At 42.1% G+C, this 14642-nt stretch overlaps 1 protein-coding gene across 1 annotated transcript in view; it reads left to right on the top strand.

Annotated features, from left to right (window-relative positions):
* LOC119652429 ((E3-independent) E2 ubiquitin-conjugating enzyme UBE2O) overlaps positions 1 to 14642 on the top strand; it is a 30508-nt gene that overhangs the window by 11476 nt on the left and 4390 nt on the right. Inside the window, exons 2-10 of the mRNA XM_038056553.1 lie at positions 5477 to 5730; positions 5798 to 6008; positions 6063 to 6315; positions 6414 to 7075; positions 7131 to 7279; positions 7341 to 7773; positions 7831 to 7920; positions 10466 to 10975; positions 11039 to 11691. Coding sequence (XP_037912481.1) covers positions 5477 to 5730; positions 5798 to 6008; positions 6063 to 6315; positions 6414 to 7075; positions 7131 to 7279; positions 7341 to 7773; positions 7831 to 7920; positions 10466 to 10975; positions 11039 to 11691 — 3215 coding nt within the window. The remainder of the gene's footprint in view (positions 1 to 5476; positions 5731 to 5797; positions 6009 to 6062; positions 6316 to 6413; positions 7076 to 7130; positions 7280 to 7340; positions 7774 to 7830; positions 7921 to 10465; positions 10976 to 11038; positions 11692 to 14642) is intronic.

Here is a 14642-nt window from a genome sequence, read left to right as displayed (position 1 = left end):
TCCTTAACGAAAAACTGCAGACGGAGAAGAATGAAGGCGAGTCTCCCGCGCCTAAATCATCGTCAACGGCGCAACAACCGGTATCCGGTCTAGGCCTGCCTTAATAAGGAACTCCAATCATCCCGGTTTTGCGCCGAGGTCCACCAATTCGATATCCCTAAAAGCTGTCTGGCGTCCTGGCCTACGCTATCGCTTCTTCTTAGGTAGGGTCCGTCTTCTTTTTCTACCATAGATATTGCCCTTATAGATTTTCCGAGCTGGATCATCCTCATCCATACGGATTAAGTGACCCGCCCATCGTAACCTATTGAGCCGGATTTTATCCACAACCGGACCGTCATGGTATCACTCGTAGATTTCGTCGTTATGTAGGCTACGAAGTCATCCATCCTCATGTAGGGGCCCAAAAATTCTTCGGAGGATTCTTCTCTCGAACGCGGCCAAGAGTTCGCAATTCTTCTTGCTAAGAACCCAAGTTTCCGAGGAATATATGAGGACTGGCAAGATCTTTGTCTTGTACAGTAAGAGCTTTGACCCTATGGTGAGGCGTTTCAAACGGAACAGTTTTTGTAAGCTAAAATAGGCTCGGTTGGCTAACAACAACCGTGCGCGGATTTAATCATCGTAGCTGTTATCGGTTGTGATTTTCGACCCTGGATAGGAGAAATTATCAACGGTCTCAAAGTTGTATTCTCCTATCCTTATTCTTCCTATTTGATTAGTGCAGTTTGATGTTGGTTGGTTGGTTTTCGGTGCTGACGTTGCCATCATATACTGTGTCTTGCCTTCATTGATGTGCAGCGCAAGATCTCGCACCGCCTGCTCGATCTGGATGAAGGCAGTTTGTACGTCTCGGGTGGTTCTTCCCATGATGTCGATATTGTCAGCATAGGCCAGTAGTTGTTTGGACTTAAAGAGGATCGTACCTCTTGCATTTACCTCAGCATCACGGATCACTTTCTCGAGGGCCAGGTTAAAAAGGACGCATGATAGGGCATCCCCTTGTTGTAGACCGTTGTTGATGTCGAATGGTTTTGAGAGTAATCCTGCTGCTTTTATCTGGCCTCGCACATTGGTCAGGGTCAGCCTAGTCAGTCTCATTAATTTCGTGGGGATACCGAATTCTCTCATGGCCGTGTACAGTTTTACCCTGGCTATGCTCTTATAGGCGGCTTTAAAGTCGATGAATAGATGGTGCAACTGTTGTCCATATTCCAACAGTTTTTCCATCGCTTGCCTTAGAGAGAAAATCTGATCTGTTACTGATTTGACTGGAGTGAAGCCTCTTTGGTATAGATGGTACTCAGCAACGTGATACCTCTATAATTGCTGTACTGTGTTATATCTGCCTTTTTATGTATGAGACAGATAATGCCTCGTTACTAATCGTCAGGCATTGGTTCGATGTCCCATACCTTGAGCACAAGTTGATGAACCACTTGGTGTAACGTCTAAATACGGAACAAATTGTACTAACTTGTCCTCCAGGTTCGGGGGAAACAGATGTTACTATCATGCATCCTCTTTAACCTGGTCCTGGAGAAAGTGATTCGCACTGCAGACATTATGGGAAGAACAACGAAGTACATGGTGGGAGCGTCAGCGCCAAAAACCAAACACGCAGGCCGTGCCTGAAATGGAGCGACGGCGTAGATCAGGACGGCAGACAGCTTTTAAGGATATCGAATTAGTGGACCTCGGCGCAAAACCGGGATGTCTGGAGTTCCTTATTAAGGCAGGCCTAGACCGGATACCGGCTGTTGCGCCGTTGATGATGATGACAATGAATCCATTTTTCATCGCCCGTCACGATGCGACGAAGAAAACCCTTCCTTTTTGCCACTAGAGCCTTTTTTTAAAAGGAAAACGACCTTCAATGTCCCTTAGCTTTAAATTATAAGAAATGCAAGTTCCTTGCTTTTGAATCATTCCCAATTCATGCAGTCGCTTAGAAAGGGCGTGACGGGTAAACACCTAATGCTGAAGCAAGCTTTTTTGCGGTTTGGAGCGGCAGAACCACGACACACGTAGATAGCATCTCCATGAACTTTTTTGAGCTCTTGATCTGCTTCAGTCGTCGTTTTCTTCGAATGAAAAAAAATCAGCATCTACCACAAATGACGATTATTACGCACAAAATCTGATATTTTCACACACCTAAAAGAATATGACGCCAAAACAAAATCACTAATGTGTCAAAACGGTTTGCTTCTGATGTGGTTTGGTTCATGATGTTTTGGATATGTTCAAGTCGACCAGCACTGTTGACTAAACAGCGAGAACATAGTTGGGCACTTAATAATAACTATTATCAAAGCTTTATATACGAGTAACGGAGAAAATTTCATCAACTCAAGTTGAGGTTTTTTTTTCCGGGAGAATGTTCTTTCTATGCTACTATCGACCTCCAAATCTGCTTGTCTCCGGCATGTCATCTAAAGCAATTTGAAACATAGAATTACGTCGATATATTCTTCTTCTTCTTCAGGCTTTGTCCCGTACACAAGCGGAGTCGGCTCGTCGTGATCGGTTTCGTCATTTGGCTCTATTGAATGCCTGATCTGGGTGCAATATCGAGGGTTTTAAATCGCCATCCAGCGTATCAAGCCACCGTTGTTTAGGCCTGTATTTTGGTTGTTTACCATCGACTTCGATGTTCAGACCGATCTTGGCAAGGGAATTCTCGTTAGCGCGAATTGCGTGATCATACCATCGAAGACGCCTCTCACAATTTTTCCACGATCAGTGCAACCCCATAACGATCGCGGACATCCTAATTTCGGATGTGATCAAAACGTGCCACGCCACTAGCCCAACGCAACATCTTCGTCTTAATTACTGCAAGACGCCGTTCATTGCCTTTTATAGTCGGCCAACCCTCAGAACCATAGAGAGCGACAGGACGGACGACATTGCGGTAAATTTTAGATTTGAGACGTTCTTTGATACGTCGATCATAAAGAAAATCAGTTGTGGAACGCCACTTCATTTAGGTTGCGTTAATGCGTGAAGCAATTTCATAACGGCGTTCTCCATTGGCTGATAGCGTTGACCCGAGGTATTTAAATCGCTCAGTTCTGGGCAGATCACTGCCGCTAACAGTGATGGTGCTTGTTTCATGGGGATCGGTCGTCAAAAATTCAGTTTTGTTTAGATTCAAACTGAGACCATGTTGCGATCATTCCATTTCTGGACAAGTTGCTCGACATTATTTTTGCTATTAGATGCTAGGAAAATATCATCTGCATAAACCAGTGTATAGGGCGCTGGAAGTTGGGTGTCCCGTGTAACGGTGTCCATAAGAAGAACAACGAGGAGTAATGAGAGGGCGCTTCCTTGATGAACACCAACAGAGACATGAAGCGGTTTTGATACATCCACCATATCTGAGCCAGGTAGTCCAGCAGAATGTTCAAATTACCGTCCGATCCGGTTACTTTCCCATACCATGAAGATTTTTGAACGCATTCTTGACAACCGTATTCGCGAAATCGTTGAAATAACCGTGAATCAAGCCGGATTTGTCAAGAACTGCGGAACTACTGACGCAATACACGCTGCGCGGTTACTCATGGAGAAACACCGTGAGAAGCATCGCCCTCTTTATCATACATTGCCTTTCTGGATCTAGAGAAAGCGTTTGACCGTGTACCACACGAACTCATCTGGTATGCTTTACGACAACACTTCGTGCCAGAAGAACTCGTGCGCTGGGTTCAATTGCTCTACCACGATCCGAAAAGTAAAGTTCGAAGTATGGCGGGTGTATCAAAACCGCTTCGTGTCTCTGTTGGAGTTCATCAAGGAAGTGCCCTCTCACCACTCCTCTTTGTCCTTGTTATGGACACCGTCACACGGGATATCCAACGTCCAGCGCCCTACACACTGCTTTATGCAGATGATGTTTTCCTAGCATCTGATAGCAAAAATGATCTCGAGCAACTTGTTCAAAAATGGAATGATCGCCTCATGCAACACGGTCTCAGGTTGAATTTAAACAAAACTAAATTTTTGACGACCGATCCCCATGAAACAGGCACAATCACTGTCAGCGGCAATGATCTGCCCAGAACTGAGCGATTTAAATACCTCGGGTCAACGCTATCAGCCAATGGAGAGCTGCGTTATGAAATTGCTTCACGCATTAACGCAACCTGGATGAAGTGACGTTCCACAACTGGTGTCCTTTGTGATCGACGTATCAACGAACGTCTCAAATCTAAAATTTACCGCAATGTCGCCCGTCCAGTCGCTCTCTATGGTTCTGAGTGTTGGCCGACCATAAAAGACAATGAACGGCGTCTCGCGGTAATGGAGACGAAGATGCTACGTTGGACTAGTGGCGTCACACGTTTAGATCACATCCGAAATGAGGATATCCGCGATCGTTATGGGGTTGCACCGATCGTGGAAAAGTTGCGAGAGAGGCGTCTTCGATGGTATGGTCACGCAATTCGTGCAAACGAGAATTCACTTGCAAAGATTGGTCTGAACATCGAAGTCGATGGTAAACGACCAAAAGGCAGACCTAAGCAACGGTGGCTTGATACGCTGGATGGGGATTTGAAAGCCTCGAGATTGCACCCAGATCAGGCATTCGATAGAGCCAAATGGCGAAGCCGATCACGACGAGCCGACCCCGCTTGTGAACGGGACAAAGGCTGAAGAAAAAGAAAAAGACCATATCTGAGCCAGATACTCGTAGACTTGTTGATTAGAAGGCGGAAGTGGCAGTAAATAGATCATACGTTAACACAAGGTGATCATTAATAACGCATGCCATGAAACGAAATTTGCCATTTCGTGCTGAGCGATGGAGGTGAGTTGCCCCAGAATTACGTAGTGCAGGGAAGTAGAGGAAGAACTCAATTTTTTTGGTAAACAAGTTTCGATGAACCAACAACAAATTTCGATGCGTAGTTGACGCACTATAACCCGTATAGAGTGACATTCCACCATATAATAATGTCTCCTTAATCGGTATAAATGCGACTAGACCTCGTTTCGTAACCTCTTGTAATGGTTACGAGAATTTTTTGCTCTCCCTTTCAGCTAGTTTCCATTTAGTTATACTTTCATTGACGGAAAGAAAATCGTGTAACCTTTTCTCAACAGCTTAACTTGATATGCAAAGTGGCATTTGGTAAACCTATCGAATGAGGCTTTTTCAGAATATTTTGTACTTAACTATTTTCTGGTTTTGTCCTTCTTAAATTATATAACGACTTATTGGATGGTTCTAAAGTACCCATTACAGGCTTTTACCGTCGCAATGTCAAGTAACCATCATTCGTGAAAATACCGTTCCTCAAAACAGCCCACACTCTTCTAGTGTTAGTAATACCTAGTTCACTAATTTCACCGTCCTCATTAAAAATACTTAACCTACTGCAGCAACCGATTCATTTTGTATCCAGCCTTTCTATGCATCCATTGGTATCAATTTTTCACATTTACTATTTCATATATCATTCAGGTTGGCCTAACAGATCGTACTCTAATGCCTGGCGATGTCGTTCGACGTCTCGTACCTGGAAAAGACACTCAACGTGGCTATTGTCGCGAGATTAGCATGCGAGCTGATGTAAGGATTGTCGGCACAAAGTACGTTGTGAAGAATGTTATGGGGGAAAGATTGCGCCCAATACAAACAATTCCTCGCGACAATGCAGTATGTTTGGATTCGTGGGTTGGTAGCACAAAATGCATTAATGAAAAAGTAGTTTTAATGTAAGTGCCACCGGAGGAATGATGTCATGTCAAAATGAAAGTCTATTCAAGGATATATCGATTTTAGGTCCTCTTGTGGTGCTTTGATTGAAGTCCCGGATGGCGAACTTCTTCATCTTAAAGATGTTAATACCAAATATAGAAATGGTCTGTTCGCGGAGACTTTTTTTTATCCTGGTCAAGTGGTCACTGGGCGTTTAGATTCATTGGATAACGTGAAACTGCTAACGCCAACCGGGCTGAAAACGAATAAAAAAGGAAAGTTATTGTCAAGAAAGGTGAATTTTAATTCAAATTTAATTATTGCTGTTACTTATTTATGATTCATTCAGTTCGTTGTGAAATCTGTGCAAGTTGAAGGCATCTGGGTGCATTGGCAATGCAAAGCACTTTCCGAAGATAGCGTCGATTTGAAAACAGGAGTGCTACAACAGCCTAAGCCGTATGTTACGGGAGACGATCTGAAACGATTAAAACGCCTAAATTTATTCGAATCGTGTATGTTGCAAATAAACGATAAAAATTATTTGAAAATAACTGACTGTGATGTGATAATTCGTAAATCGCAATGGGAAAAAGAGCAAGGTAAGGGCACTGTGATAGACGAGGAAATTATTGGTTAATGCTCAGTGAAAAGCTGCAATTGTGCAATGGATATCTTTACCTTTTATATTCTGTTTCAGCTATTAAATATAAAATCATCCTATCCCAACAACAAAAAGATGAACCCAACGTTCCTAGTCAAAATTCAACGAATTCCTCTTCAACAACAGCCGCCACCAAACCCGAAAAAGTGAAGATTAAGTTGCTCTCGAGTACTGTTACAGAGCCAGAGAAGAAATCTAAATCTCAGCATCATGTTGCCAATTTGCGATCGAATCACAATTATAATTTAGAAAGAATTTTTTCGAAGGAGAGACATGAGACTGAAATGAAATCAGCAGAGAAGTCTGATACGAAAACGAAAAGCACAACTCCCGCCACTACCACTGAAACCTCAACAAAAAAGGAAGGTTCGGACGACTGGCAAACGGACGAAGATGACTTGGATGGTGACGATGATGAATCTATAACAGACAGTGCCACCAACGCTTCTTCATGTTCAAGTCCAACTCCAAAGAGTAGTCCAAAGCATCGGCCGTTAATTCAAAAGAAACATGTGAAAAAATTAAAAAAATCCACGACAGCATTAATAAGTAATGATAAGCCTCCATCGGTGGGGGAAGAAGTTGTTACCGAAGCTTTAGTAGTTTATAGTACCGCGACTGTAGTTTGGCAAGATGGTACGATTGAATCGGGCATACCATCCACGCAGCTGTATCCAATTCATCATTTGGATGATCACGTAAAGCCTGCGATGTTTTGTTGAAATAGTCCTGTTTACAGCTTCTATCTTTCAGGAATATTTTCCAGGCGATTTTGTTTTATCGAATGTTGAAGGATCTGATGTTTCGTATCGTGATTACGGAGTAATACACTCTGTAGATCATCAAGGCCGAACGGCCAGAGTAAGATGGTTCACAACCTATACATCAGCAGATGATCCACGGTTAGTGATCGGCTTTCAACCAACTTTAATGTTTTTCTATTACAGATACTATCATTTTCAGGCCTATATATAAAGGGGAATCTGAAGTAAGCGTTTACGATCTCAAAGATCATCCTGACTTCCAGTACAGACCTGGAACGATTGTTATTCGCGTAGCGAATTTTGTAGGTGAGGATGCCACTTGCACGGCCGGTCAAATAATAGACAATTACGCGGATGGTCGTGTTAAAGTTTGGTGGGTCGACGGCCATATTAGTATGTGTTGGCCACAAGACTTATTTGAGGTTGGACAATATGATGCGGAAAATAATTTTTCCGGTAATAATGAGTCCGACGATTCATGGGAAACAGAAAGTGAAGTGAGCGAACCGGGCGGTACTGCACCAAAAGCAATATCCGAACCACATTTATTGGAAAATTTAGAGCGCGCAAGGATAGCAATGGCCCGTTTGGAAGAGATTTTTATTATAAATCCAAATTTGCAAAACCATGAAGTAGGAATTTGTTTTAATTGCTTTCATTGACATTTTATAATGTTGTTTTGTCTGCAGGTGATGAGAAAATTGTTGGCTGTGTATAAGAAATGTCGATACTTAGATAGATTAATGAACACTTCATTCTTTCACGAAGATCATTTCATGGTAAGTTCCTTTTATTTACCAAACAAAATAAACTAAACTTAAGACATGTTTTGTTTTAATATTTTTATATTGTTATATTGGGTGTATGGATTTGTTTGAAAGGATTTTCTGTGAAAATTGTTTCTAAATGGTGGCGTTGATCGATATGGCTCATGATGATTGCAGACGGACGGTTATCAGGCTATTGCCTAAGACGCGAGCAGCACCGATACCTTGTCTTCTATTTAATTGCAAGAAATTGTTCTATGTTGTTGATTTTGTGGTGTCTTTCTCCAACTTGTCGTCCGTCCGGATAACTGAGTGGTTAGAGCACAAGGCTGTCGTACGGAAGGTCGCGGCTCAAATCTCACTGGTGGCAGTGGGATTGGTTCGTGATTTGACGTCGGATACCAGTCGACTCAGCTGTGAATGAGTACCTGAGTCAAATCAGGGTAATAATCTCGGGCGAACGCAATGCTGACCACATTGCCTCCTACAGTATACTGTAGTGTGCCGTTTCGGTCTTGAATGAAGTGCTCTAACACACTTCAAGGCCCTGATCCAATATGCGCAACAATGCCAACGATTATTATTATTCCGAGTTATCACAATTTCGGCAGATGACGGATTTTACCTAATACTAGCACTAAGTGCCAGGCATTTAGGCTCGGACGATCCTACCTACTCAAAAACTAAAGGGGCGCTGGTGGTGGTGGCCGGTGGCAGGTCAGTGGGAGAATCCGTCGAGTACTCCCCGCAACATCGAGCACGTATGCAGAATGGTGTACTTCTGCATGGTTTGAACCAGACTGTGCGAAAGTGCCAGGATATCAAGGGAAGCCGTGAGGAATTTAGGTACAATACCTGTAGCTGACAATATTATGGGAACTACAACTACCCGCTCAAGACGCCGAATTTCTTTGATTTCCCGAGCCAATGGCTCATAGTTCACCTTCTTCTCCACGTATTTCCGTTCAATGTTGCTATTATGGGGGATAGCTTATACATGCTGTAAACAGCACTATCAAGTACTACTTGCGACTCATATCGATAAACCGGGAATGTTCCCGTGATCAGCCCATGCTTGTATGAAGGTTTTGATGGATAACCCTACATACAGCATTATGCCTGGTGATGTATTGCACCGGTGCCATAACAGTACAGCCAGAAATGAGATGGTCCAACGTCTGAACCACACATTCTGCACTGGTCGTTCTCCACCCGTTCTGTTATGATGAGCTTTTTATAAGCTCGGGTGGCGACCACGCCGTCCTGAATGACACACATGAACCTCTCCGTCTCAGCAAAGAACTCCCCAGCACACAACCATCTGTTGGACAAATGTAAATCGACAAATGGCTGCCAAAGACAATTCACGTGTTTACCGTACATTGCCTTCGACTTCCATTCATCGATCTTTGGAGTATCATCAGCCTACTTTTCACGCCTTTGATGACCTTTTTTTGGAGAAAAGCTACAAACTGCATTTGCTTCAAAACTGCCGTGCATTTCCAAAGCTGTTCCTCTTCAACTCTGCCTAGGGCGGACGATTGAGCTCCTATTCATCCTTGGTCCAAAGCTATCTACCCAGTTTCAATCATCTTCTCTAGGCGTGTTTCGTATCATCTTTTTGAGACTTCCTTTCTATTTAGCTGCGCATCCTCTAGAATCTCAGCGCGAATCTTAGCCATTGATATTTACAAAATGATTTGTGCCTTGAATTATCATTTTCTCATTCTATGCAGACTTTTTTCTTCTGTGTGGTTGAAAGAGATATAATTAAATTGCTTAGCTTTCCATGTCTACCGAACATCATTGACCCGTCAACATACAACGCTTCTGTAAGCTATTGCATTTGCTTTGGAAGCTACTCTTCAAGCTTCTTTCTTATATTTCAATTCAAAATCTAAATTATGGTCAAATGAACTGTGGTTATTATTGTGCGATTGCGGTTCGTCAGTATTCGCCGATTTTAGCAGTGGAGCCAAATGAAAAAAAGTTTGGCTGGTACGTATGTATTAGAAGCAGTATTATTTGCACTACTGTTGATCCATCCAAGACATGGGAGAGTGTTGTCCTCACGTACTGCAGGATGGCGATCAGACCCGTTGCCTCGGAGCTCCACCGGAGGGTATCTGGCACCATGGGAGCCGAGTGAACTTCTGAGGGCATATGCTTCAGAAGAATTCTCGGGGGATATGCTCTTCGCTCGCTTATTCGCGGTTGACCTCTTTGGGAGTTTCATGGTGGTTTTGCCCAGAACGCGAGTAGAGCTCCCTGCGGGTTTAAATGTGGAGTTGTATCGTATTACATACCTTACTTGCGGTAGGAGTGTTAGATTCACCCATGGAATAAATGCTGAGCTTATACTTACCCGTAACATGCTCTACATACAGTTTGCAAAATTATACTGCCGTAGAATATGATATTAATTACGCTATCTCATCAAATTCCTTTAAAAATAGTTTACACCCAATATGAGGATTATAAAGAATACAAATTACTCATCCAGTAAATACAAGTATACATTTTTTACGAAATATAAAACCTTTAATAATTTTACCAGGGCCTATTAGAACGAGTTCGTAAAGGCGGGACTCAAACAAAATCCGAACGAGCTCAGGATCAAAAGAATCGTCTTTTTAACCAATCTTCACCCAACGTCAAGGTCACATCACCTACCGCGCCTCATCCTAATCCAATGAATTCCATTCTCGTTGAAACTAACGCCCACAATGAACTATCAATTGTTTCGTCGCCACAGGAATTTTCCACACCAAGCAAGGAATTTTCGCAAAATGTTATTTTAAATTTATCCTCGTCTCCGTTGAAGTTAGCTGGAAAAAAGAAAGCTTTTAATTTCGATATTTGTACTACGAAAAATAGCCAACAGCAACAAATTAACTCTGTACCGCCGGTTGTTGTAGACGGTCAAGTCAATTCACAGGATTTTTGTGCAAAAGGCCTCAAGCTTGATAGTGATAGTGAGCAAATAATTGCAACTAATTTACATTTGTCGATGAATATGTTTGAGAAAAAAGTGTCAAATATGGTGAATAGTACTGAAAAATTGGTGGTAAGTAGTCGCATCTTTAGAAAAAAGATTTAATTAAAAACAAAACAATTTATATTTTTGCAGAGTGATGACGCACAAACGAACACAAAGGATAAAGCCCAAAAATTGAAAGTAACAAATAAATCCCAAGATGATTCTGGAAATTATTCTCGCAACGACTGTTGCGATGGCAGTTCCACGAGCTATGAAAGTTCCAGTGAGCTTACAAGCGACGTTAACAACAGCTTACTCAAAGCAACAGATGATCAAAAATCTATTTCTTGTAGTAGTATAGAGTTCACTGAAGATACTCCCGATTATGTTTGCGCTCATTTATGCGCGCTTTTAAAGGGCCAGTTGATTAAAGCCCTTCAAGAGATACAGGAAAAATATTGTCAGTCCAATTTGAACATTAGTGAAATTGTAGAAGCGATTGAGGATGATGAAGTAATAATAGAAAATCCCGAAAAACTAGCCCGGATGCCAAGTGAAGACGACACAGTGCGGAGTATAGAAGAGGATCAAGTTGAAGATAGTGAAAAAGTAGCAGTCACTACGCAAATGGCAGTAACATCTCCTGTGGACACAGATGCTTTCCAAATATTAGATACTGCTCCCAGTTCGCATAAATTTCACTTAACTCTATTCCATCCAGCTAACCAGCAACAATATTATAAAGCGGTTAGAAGGGAACATCGTGTCTTGAAAACATCTCTGCCGCCTGGAGTTTGGGTTAGGTGAGTCGAAAATATTTTACCTCCTTTTATATAACTTTAAACTCAAGTTCAGACGTTCAGTAAGTGGAATTAGGATTCATGATGAAATTCATTTTTAGTAGTTTTTTTGTTTCCGCAAAAATTATTATCATTAAGCATGGAATATTTGTTACTATCTTTTAAATACAAATTAATTGTAAATGTTTCCTGTGTTGGCTAAACACTTCTACTGAATTACCGCATATACAGTGTTTCAGGAAGCATTTCTCATCGCGAAAGAAATTGCGCAGTCCTTCGGTGATGACAGTGGTCTTTTTTTCACGATGTTACCACCACGATTTTATATTGTAGAAAGCCTGATTACACTTCATACATAGTTGATATTTCATTCTGCTTTTGTAGTTACAATCTCTCAGGTCATTATCGTCAATGAAAAGACCATTAAAGTGGATGTACAACTTGTACCTAAGTAGAGTAGCGGTGTACCGTGCTCGTTGTCATTCAATAAATCTACTTTCTAAGATAAATGCAAAGTATTCGGACATTAATCAACTTACAACGTTGATTTGAGATCCTTCATGTTAAGTGTAAAAATAAGCACGTAGCGAGTCGACTTGGCAGTGATGTCATGCCGCCACGTCAACCATACCCCTACCTCTGACATTACGAGGTAGGTTCATCCGCTTCACGGCAGAGTTTGGCTGATTCATTCGGAATTTGGACATAGTAGTCCGTATCCGCCGCTGGACCTTTTCCAGATTGGTTTTCGTCCACGTAAATATTTCGAATGCCTAAGCCAGTGAAGGGATAGCAAATGCATTCAACGCGCTTATTTTATTCTTCCCCGAGAGATGCAATTTCAGCACCAGCTTTACACGAATATAGAATTTGTACAGCAGAGCATCCTTCAGAACACCAACTCGAGCATGGGTTCCTTGCAGAATCCCTAGGTACCTGTAGATGGATTCGTGATGACTTGGATTCGACATTTATCTAATCCAAATTGCATCCGAATATCGCGCTGACACATGTCTACTATCCGCAACAGACTTCTAAGGTGGTCATCAGTACCAGCATGCAACTTGATGTCATCTAAGTACATCAAGGGTCATATCAAGTTCATGACGAAAGCATTCCCTCTAGCATCATTTAGTAGTCATGAGAGGGAGTTCAGTGCCATGCCCCCGGAAGATACCCTTCTGTGTAGGTGTTGGTACCCTCAGATAAATTCACCGATAAGGAGGTATGCTACCCTTTCATTACTGCCGCTAAAAATTTTATTAGTTTCGGATCAATGCGGTACAGACGTAGGACATCGATTAGCTACGTATGCGGCACGCTGTCAAATGCCTTGACATTATCGATATAGCTACTAAAGAGATTTCTTTGGCTTCTAGATGCTTGTAATACAACTACCAAGTCGGTAATGAGTCGCTCTTTGCAATCCCATCACTCAACTCGGCAGCACTTCTGCTCCTCGGGCAGAATGTTATTGGTCTCGAAATGCACGCATTGACCCTTCCACTAATAATGGACAATGTGAATTAATAGAGGGTTGGTAATAAAGCAATCTGCCTTGTGTCTGCAAGGGCCTGTACCATATTCTTCTTAGGGATAAGGTAGGCAGTGAGGAAAGGTGGAGATTCTTCAGACCGACTAATGACCTGGTTTCTTTTGTGTGCCAACCGACCATGTATAGTGGTGAACTTTTTGAACCAGAAGTTCTCCAGTTCGTCGAGGTGTTTAAGGCTCTCTACTCTTTAGTAATATCCATAAAATTCATGCCCAGCATAGTGGCGGGTGTCTTCAGCGGTAATCCAATCCAGTGCTAGGCGGGTAACCCCCGAAGTCCACTCCAATATTCTTTCGCTTCCGTTACCGAAAATTGCATTGTCTGGGCGCTCTGCTGAGATTCGTTGAGTGATCTGAAAAAACTCTCATGGTTCCTGGCGTACGTTGCATTCCATTACGATAGACCTGTAATGCAGTCTCTTTCGCTACCTTTAAACATTATATTTGGACATCATAGATATGCACGGGTCTAACCATGTGCATTGTGTATCCTGCAGTACTCTCAAATACTTGACTTCATTGTGACTCCCCCTACAGGCACCTTTTATGTATAGTGTAACAGCGTGTATGACCTCACCATATAAATGCGCTTGAGTCAACTTGCTATCCAGCAGCGCTTTCTGGGAATGGTTACTCCTTCGTTTGCTCTACGAACAGCTTCTCGTTTTTATGCTGCATTCTTTCTCTGCTCTTTTCCAAGCAGTGCTCTCCAATATCATTTAATGATTTCATAGAAATTCACAGTCTGAAGCGCGGTCGCGAGTTCACGAGTTTGGTGCTGGTTGATTCAGATATAATGCGAAATGTAGGGAGATACGCTATAGTAAAAGTAGTTCCCTCACTTCTCGGCATTAATTCCTACTTCACGATTTGGAATGTTTTTCTTGTCTATTTGGTTTCTGACTTATTACTGGGAATGCAGCTAAAAATATTGTTTATTTATCACCGATGCTTTCGGTTGAGAATAAAAAAAACCGCAAAAGTTACATAGTGATAGGAAAAAATGCAAAGGCCGACGGAAACGGCTATGGCTTGGAATCAAGGAAAGTGGTGAACCCTATTTAAACAGGTCGACTTCACTATCGAATTGGACAAATGCTGAAGTTGTATAGTATGTTTTCCTAATGATTTAGCACTAGCAGACCAATTATTTGTTCTATTTGATTAAGTTCATATTTAGATGAGGAAGAGGCCAAAAAACTCCTAGGTATCTCAGGGAACAACTAAGAAAATGTTTGAAATAATAAAAACTTGCTTTTTCTATTCGCTAGTGTTATTTATTGGTGTTGCCAATGCCGATATTTCGGGAACAAGTGAATGCGAGCTGCTACCGCTTTGCGTGGCGCTTATTGCAGTAGCTTCCCTTCTATGTCTCCCCTGCGCTTCTGCTGCTTTTAGTT

The sequence above is a fragment of the Hermetia illucens genome, chromosome 3, assembly GCF_905115235.1.
Source record: "Hermetia illucens chromosome 3, iHerIll2.2.curated.20191125, whole genome shotgun sequence".
Lineage (NCBI taxonomy): Eukaryota > Metazoa > Arthropoda > Insecta > Diptera > Stratiomyidae > Hermetia > Hermetia illucens.
Note: the sequence above shows the minus strand (reverse complement) of the source record. Positions and strands in the feature narration are given on the sequence as shown.